This window comes from Brachyistius frenatus, unplaced genomic scaffold, assembly GCF_029030835.1.
Source record: "Brachyistius frenatus isolate BFR_SWC_R1_liver_20210118 unplaced genomic scaffold, ASM2903083v1 Contig_6, whole genome shotgun sequence".
Taxonomy (NCBI): domain Eukaryota; kingdom Metazoa; phylum Chordata; class Actinopteri; family Embiotocidae; genus Brachyistius; species Brachyistius frenatus.
Window position 1 is genome coordinate 2,812,501 of NW_027210605.1, and position 8,410 is coordinate 2,820,910.

Consider the following 8,410-nt stretch of genomic DNA (forward strand, 5'->3'; position numbering starts at 1 on the left):
TATTTCCTCACGTTAAGCCATTATGAGCACCAGGATGGGTTGCGACTGCGTTTTTTTTTTATACAACCATTAGGGGCCCCAAAGTTGTGAATTTTAAGTTCTCAACTCTGCTTTGCACAGGGTGTAATTTATTCCATTTATTCCAGTGTCCTTGTGATAAACAAAGTTAGATTTGGAGTCCCTTAACTTTTCAAATTAGTACCTAGTGTGAATGAGCGTGTCCTAATGAAAAACAATTTTTTTTTGTTTCCCTCAGTGGTCTGAATTACTGGACTGGGAATCACTTTGTGTGCAGGCCGGGGCTCACCACGCAGACTTGCGGTAGGCTTTCACGAAACCACACGTAAATCAGCCAAATCAAAGAAAAGAGTTCAGGCTTTAGATTCCTGCTGCACAATATAGTGACTCATAGTACCTCGACAGTTTCTTCAGACCTGTATTGATTTTTCATCCTTCCACATCAACGGCATGCTTAATATTATTGGAAACCTAATGCATTGCCTGATGTCCATTTGGCCCAAAGCCAACAGTGTGTGTTTAGGGACATCCAATCACAACAGATGTGAAATCGCGGGAGACGATGCTGAACTGACAGAAAAGCAAATAACGTGTCCTTCAAATGTGAGACTGACTGGGCACAAGTTTAAAAAAAAATATATACAGATGATGGTGGACTTCACAGTTGTTGCATCACATATATAATTCCACATGAATTAAAATGCTGTGTTTATGCGTCAGGGCATACTGTACTGTATATGTGACAGACAATGCTTGCTCCAGACTGTTTGCAGTGCCCTCCTTATGGACAATGACTCACCAACTCAATCTCTCTCCTCTCCCCATTTCCCTGTACTCCTTCTCATCTGCCATCCACATGCCTGCCAAATAAAAGGTGTGACAAAGATGACAAAGGACTCGCCTCACGACGAGATGCAGCATCAGGCTGAGAAAAGCACCAGAATTCAATTTCAACCCAAAACAAACATTCTCTGATCTATAGCTCTTTATTGATTTTATCTTTTGGTATTTCACCAATTTGATATACTGAAAGCATTAGCAGGATGGGGCTGGAAAATATAAGAAATACGAGATGTGAGAGGAGTGAGGTTTGGTGGAGGGGACAGCGGGTGCGAATAGGGTGAAGAGGGTTGTGGGGGTGGAATGGAAGGTAGTGAGGTTGAGTCACTGTGGCTGATAATACCGCCTTAATGAGTGAAAGCAGAAACAGATGAAGGCATGACAAAATAAGACAGGGATGACAGATACTTGAGGAGATTTGAACAACAAACGAGTGACAGAAAGTGTAATGGAACAGTAGGTCGAGAGGGAAAGCGAGAGGTGAATATACAGGGTCAGCTGATAGTGACTGTGGGCCTGAAATGAAGACCCTGCAGTCGGAGTAGGTGACTGTCATTTGAGAACACACGTGCCTGAGTGCACAAACATATGGTCGCACGCACACACACACACACACAAGCAGACACATGTAAACATAAACAAATTGCGCAATCTAGCACATTATCATTCAGACATAGCCAGGACTGAACAACGTCTCTTGCCATCCTTATTTCAACTTCCAACCCACTTATCTTCCACCCTATCCCATAGTTATACAAGCGCAGATCAAAAGGTTCTGAGGCTGCTTCTGTTATGTGCAAGCAGCAACGCGCACGGCGCAGGGGTAAGCAATAACCTTTGCGGGTACGTGTTCTGAGTTACGTCACTTGATCAACATCAGCACTTGTGTTATAAGCGTTTTTGCGACCAATTGTACGAGCGCATTTTTGACTTGAACGTGGATCTAAAACATGAGCAGAGAGCCCACATACAATTTGATGCCAAATTTTTGGGGCAGAGAAAGAAGTCGCATAGAGACAAACGAGGATCCACGTGCTCCATGCACATCACTGTGCACTACTGGACAGCCCATCTCCTCTTAAACATGCGGCGTAGGATCCGTCAGGGAAAAACACAACTCTCCATCGAAGAAGAAGGATGGTCACACACACATTTAGCCTTAGCTAATTTAGACTTGCGTCGTGGCTTGCAGATCTGGCCTTGCACTTTGGCAGAACAGCATTAGTTCTATCCAAACACTCCAAAAATACAAAAAATTATGGTCAAACAAGATGTTAATAGGAAAAAACATTTACAGCGAGAAAAAAAAAAGAAAGAAAAAGAGAAACAGAAAGAACGCAAGTTACCCTCAGGGACCACATCCTTTTCTGTGAGCTGTTTGGTGTGGCGAGGTGACAGCTCAGCCACAACACTATGGGAAAGCGCGTAAACCCAATTTTCACGATTTGTTTGCAAATTTTAAAGTTTGGATTTCAGGAAACCACAACTACAACAGCCATTCCAGCAAGACAGGATTTCGTCATCATTACATCATTCAAAGTTTCCTTCAGGGAGACTTATCAATCGATCTGATAATACAACAAGATGTAAGAGTCTCTCCATGGACAATGTAGTGAAAAGTAGCCAGAGTAGGGAAGATAATGAGGTATCTGGTTGTCAGAAGAGTACACTGTGTACAATGAGCATAGACGGATTACTCAAAAACCTCCGCAGGGAGCCTTGGATGTTGATGCCTTTGTTTCCCCAAACAGAAGTTCACAGCCCTCTTGGGACAGAAAAGCTAGTGCCAGGCTCATTATTATTATTATTAGCACTGTAGCATTTCTCTTCATCATTAGCTCTAGAAAACTGTTGAGTAATAAGCTGAGGAGATATGAGTGGATGGCTCATTGTCATATTACATATATATATATATATATGTATATTGTCTCATATTTTGGTGTTCAGTAGTTTTGCTGAGAGAACTACAAAGCCCAGTTAGTCAATGAATAGCTTCTTGCTCTAGCATTAACTTTATCTCAGTGAATAATATGCCACACCAATAAATGTGTGTCGAATAGGGAACACAAATACCACTGTAGTCGAGGGTCATTTTTAAATTTCTCATGCATTCCCTCTGCTCTGCTTATGGTCTGAATCAGTTGTTATTGTTGCTCTACATTCAGCAGGTGCTCCAGTAGCCATGGGTTTCCCCTTAAGGTTGCTGCGTGTTCCTAGAAAATCTTGAAACCTCATAATCACATCACATTAACAGCTACGCTTCCTTAAAGGCTCTGGAAACCTCAGGTAATGCTCAAGATAAGAGACACTTTCGAACCAAACACGACAACTCTTCAACTACAACATAGGGGAATGTAGATCATTATCTCGTGCAATCAAACTGTGCCTGAAGCTGTTCTTAAAACAGACTTTGTAAAAACACAGGCTTGCAGTGTTAAAATCAGGGATATAATCACTGTACCAGTATCCCTATATTAAATGAGACTCAACGCAGATCAGCCGTGGAAAAAGAAAATGAAACAGACACGCGGACACGGTAGGCGTCTCAAGTTACCTGAAAAAGTACCATAAAAACCAGGACCAATCCATCACCTGTGAAAGTGTTACCTCAACACAGACACACACACACTCAGACTCAAATTCATCGCAGTTACTCATTAGTGAACTTCAGCTTCAGTCTGAAAACGATCAGGGCAGAGCCCACCACCAACTTTCCACGGATTGATTTATAAACTCATCTTGTTTATTGAGTAATAAAGTGGGGGGGAAAAAAATATCTATAAAAACACGAGACTTTTGAGAGGCTGCGGAGGAAAAACCTGCCATCCAAATTAGACTCACTGGCTTCTGCTACAATAAATACTTCAAGAGCAAAAACAGCACTTCAGCTGGCAGTCTGTTTACAACAACAAGTTGGAGAGCATACTGCTAACTATCAGTAGATGAGGCACATAATCATAAATTGACATGAGATGGGAGTTTAGAAAAGGGCTTCAATACTTTGTCTGTCCAATGTTTTCATGCACTCTCAGTTCTGTCTTGCAAAATAGGCTTTGTATTAATGAGCACAACAAGCGAGCGCACGCACCCACACAGGCTTGAAAATCCAGCCTACAGGGCTGAATAATAACGCGAAGCACCTAGTCTGGTGTTGGTGCTCTGTGTCTAGGAATGAGAGGCTATTTTGTAGCAACCAAAACAACTGGGTCATATCAGAACAGCCCCAGTTTTCCGAGCCTGCCTGACGCTATTAACAAAGTCATGATGATCTGCTGGTTAGTGGATTGAAAAATAATTCCCCGGCCTGGCTCTCTGTTTTCAAAATCTTCCATCTCCATCCAGATGGCTTGGGGTTTCACTCATGTCATTTCTTGGCAATACTTGTTTGTTTAGTTTTCTAACTGCAAGGCAGTCTCAGGAAAAAAACTGTAGTTTCCAGGCCCTTCCGTGGTAAGAAGGGTAGAATTACTTTAAGGCTGGAACCACTGATTCCTAATAAAAACATAACCCATTCAAAAAAAAAAAAAATCTGCACACAGCCTCACGTGTATGGTATGTTAATCAAATCCTTGAGAATCAACACTGAAGTTGTGAACAGCCTGGAATGAAAAAACTCCAGCCAACGTAAAGCCACAAAGACAAAAGTGCAAAAATACAAACGCAATCATCACGTATGTGTTAGCATGTCATGTTGTATCCAAACAGTAGCTATTGTTACCATTGCATCGCCACGTGGAATTCATCCCGAGGTCAGTCCAGGAGCAGACCTCGGTCATACCAACGAAAGCAGAGGTCACACACTTGTTTCCATTTCACAAAGTGCAGCGGCTAGTCACTCACTGTGTTTGTTGTGGTTTTCAGGGCCTGGCGTGGCTCTAACAAGTTCCTGGGGATGTCCATGCTTGGAGGTTCGGCCCCTTGGCAGCCCTGATGAGGACAGCTTCCCGAGCCTGGGGCCACTTGGGCTCTCCATGCCTGCAATGCAAGATGAGTGAGTACAAACACGCAGGAGAGACGGATAGCTGAAGGCAATATCGGGACGCCTTCTACTGCCGTTTCCGCTGTTTTTCAAAACATTATGAGCAAAGTCGTCCACATCGATGGCCTGTGATGATGCTGCCTCCTTGTTCTCTAAATCAGTTTCTTTATGTTGGCCGCTGGTGTTATTGGACTGAAGGTTATCCGAGTTGAGGCCCTCGCATCATCAGCGGTGGTAATGAGGGTGCGACCTTCCATGTTTCATTTCAAAATCAATACTCTCACTTACACACTAACTTCATGGTCTGCCCATTAGACAAAATGCGATTCAAGGAGAGCACAACGCTCTTATCCTGTGCAGCCTCGTCTTCTTTCTCTATTTAGACAACTGAACACGCATCTCTCGATCAGGTCACGCGTTCAGCAGCTAGGTTTTCTGCTTTTAAGTGAGGGCTGATTCTCATTTGTTGACCGCTTGACAGATTACACACCATCGGCCCCTTATAAATATCATGCCATCATAATCGCCGTTATCCATTGCAAGCCCCGGAGTAAGTGTCAACTTCAGGGTCTCCTGTGGTCGACCGCTCATTCCCCATCAATATAGGACAGTCTCATGAATAGAGGATGACAATCGCTAATTATGCTAAGTGGTACTGATTACGGTCCAACATGCTTTCTCTTAGTGCACACTCATGTCACTCTCCTAATGAATTACAGCAGCACACAAAGGGTCACCCAGTGGGGGCCCACTCAGTGTCCGTTTACGTGCCGTGCTATTCACTTGTATATCGAGCGATAGACTGCTCGTCTATCACAGCGATTATGATCCCGGGTTGTTTTACGGTCTTGAATATATTTGACTGGTGTGATGCATCGGCGAGCTTGCTGCGGGATGCGCGTCGCTCAAACACGGCGCGCATCGACACCATGCACCTTCCTGTTTCTGTATGACGTGTCGGAGCGAGAAGAGACGGGTCCGAGAGCTCCAGATCAGCACTTAACTACCAAAAATAAACAAAAGCGGCGAGAAAAAAAAAAAGGTCTTCACTGTCACCTCTGCACTTTGAAGAGGCTGAATCGTTTAGGTCCCTGTTGAGCAAATTGAGCAATCCTTGAACAATCTTGGAGGATAACAAGAGTTAAGCTCTGTTTGAACAGCACCCCCAATTTAAAAACAACAACAACAATGTAGCTGTTGTTTCCATAAAAAAAAAAAAAGAAAAGAAGATGAATTGTACTTATAAACGACCCCCGGTGTAACTTTATTACCAGAGATTTAGGCAGACACAACAACAACCAAAAAAAAACAAACCCGCTGACACCCACTCGCATCTCCCGTACACAATCTGCTGACAAACCAAACCTGGAAATAAAAGTCATTTTACCACCGCACGTGGCACGCTGCCATGCTTGTTTGTCAACTCCAACAAGGTTAGAGCTGCTTATTTATGTGGTTAAGGAGAACAGTGCTCCACTTTCTTTCCCCCTTTTGCCGGCCACACCTACCTGAACTGTCGGGCAGTCACCCACAGCCAGGGGGAGGAGGAGGAGGAGGAAAGGGGGGGGGGGGGGGCCCGGGTGGCCCCGGGTCACCCACGTGGGAGGAGGAGGAGGAGGAAGGGGGGGTGGAGGGGTGGGGGTCAGGAGACAGGCACCAAAGTGGGCGTTTTTTTCCACCAATGTTACGTTACATGGCAAATCACACCTGCTGTGTGTCAAGGACCGGTCAGACCGGAGAGGTTGGGGGGCCTGAAAGGAAGCGGACAGTCGTCACCGTCGTCCTGTCTCTCTCTCTCTCTCTCTCTCTCTCTCTCTCTCTTCCACCCCCCCCCCCCCCCCACTCCGCAGACGACGACCAGGTGGACGGAGAAAAAAAAAAAAAGAAAAAAGAGCAGGGCAGGAGACGACAAATCACTATTCCGTCTGTACATGAAAAGAAATCCAGGATACTTTCACCTTATTTCCAGTTTCCAATTGCCGTGCTTCCCCTCCTTTCCTGCATTAATATGTATACCACGAGGCACTTCTCCAACCTCTCGTCTTCTCCTTAAACACTCCAGAAATGTTAGAAATAGCCCGGAAAGATAGGTAGGTCCCCGACTCCTTGAGGAAAAATATTAGAATACGGGATGGTTTATATAGGCAGTGAAGCAAAATGGCGACTTTATTACGAAGGAGGAGTAAAAAAAAAAAAAAAAAAAAAAAAAAAAAAATCCTTGCGCTGGCTGGAGCTAAAGGGAGGCACAAAAATATGTTTAGTGCAGTAATTTCGACGGCTGCGAGACTTTTGGTTCGAGTAAAAGGAAACGAAGCGATGGCAAATGAGCAGAAACGCCAAATCTCAGTCGGTTTCGGTACACTCCTCGGCTCCTTACCTCGGGATTATTTCGCTTTTTTTTTTTTTTTTTTTTTTTATACGGATATTATCTCGGCGGCCGTGTACAGTGCTACAGTAATGTGTGTTGGGTCATGCGCGTATCCACTCCACCTTTGACAGTTGCAACTACAGTCTTGAGGCAACTTGCAAACTCTCGCGTTATTATTATCATCATCTATTTTCCAGCGGAATTAACAGCGAGCTTTTCTCGCTATAATAAACTCGCTGCAACGCCGTCTCGTGCCACTCTTCCGACGTAACGCGCCTGACGAAAAAAAAAAAAAAAGGCTCAGCGCTTAAATTCCTTATATCAACCTTCGCCAAGTATTTCATTCTAGTTGCAGCTAAATGTCCTCCCCGTGCGTCGTCCAGCCCACGGCAAGCTTTACCAAATCGCACGAATGATTGTAGTCCGGTTCTTGGTGGGGGTGGTGGTGGTGGTGTGTGTGTGTGTGTGTGTGTGGGGGGGGGTGCTGTTGGAGTTGTCACAGGCCGGTGCTGTAGTCAGACACTGCAAGTCGCTCTCCCCTAAAACCACTGGAATAACTCGTAGCCTTATGCCTAAAATCTGCCACTGAACAGAAAGCAAAAAGCGCTATGAAATAGCTTCTGTGAATTTGTTCAGCATCCTGTATGTAAAACCGGGCTTTTGTAATAGTCTATCACATCATCCCGTAATTCAAGGTCAATATTCAGGCATAAGCTATTAATCCTATTGATGTTAATAGCTGGTAAACAGCACATTAGGCCTGCAGGCGACACAGTATTGGATCTTTAATTGCTGTCGCTGCAAACTGGCTATAGTCTAGTATGTGCACATAATAAATGTTTCACATATGGTGCGAGCCCACATCTTTCAGCTCACTAAATGAATCATTCATGGCATCATCGCCACCAGTTTCGGTAAAACAACAGAGGGTCTCTCATCGGTCTTTGATTGGCGCCAGTCATCATGACCTAATATTTCCTATTAGTTGAAATCATCTGAAACCGTGATGTAATTTAAGTGTAAAAGCTATTTTCATCATTGCCAGTGGAGTGCAGTAGAGCCTTATTTTTGCGCCTTAGATGGATCAGTCCACAGCTATTACTGGTAATTAAATAGTACAATTCTACAATACAATTTGTTTTGTATAAATATTAGTCAGTAGAGGAAAGATTACAATATTTCCCTTGATAGAAACATCATGACAA

General features: G+C 44.1%; 1 protein-coding gene across 6 annotated transcripts in view; it reads right to left on the reverse strand.

Annotated features, from left to right (window-relative positions):
- znf512b (zinc finger protein 512B) overlaps positions 1–7,641 on the reverse strand; it is a 32,918-nt gene extending 25,277 nt beyond the window's left edge. For 2 of the 6 annotated variants that reach the window (XR_011312315.1, XM_069724794.1), the window contains exons 1-2: positions 7,328–7,641; positions 4,699–4,833 (exon numbers count right to left, since the gene is read on the reverse strand). Coding sequence is in view for 5 of the 6 variants with exons in the window: in XM_069724794.1 (XP_069580895.1) it covers positions 4,699–4,833; positions 7,328–7,391 (199 nt within the window). In the remaining variant the exon portion in view is untranslated. Of the gene's footprint in view, positions 1–4,698; positions 5,972–6,345 lie in introns of those variants that run through there. The other 4 variants (XM_069724805.1, XM_069724814.1, XM_069724828.1 and 1 more) reach the window with 4 other exon arrangements.
- Between the last annotated feature and the right edge of the window lie 769 nt (positions 7,642–8,410).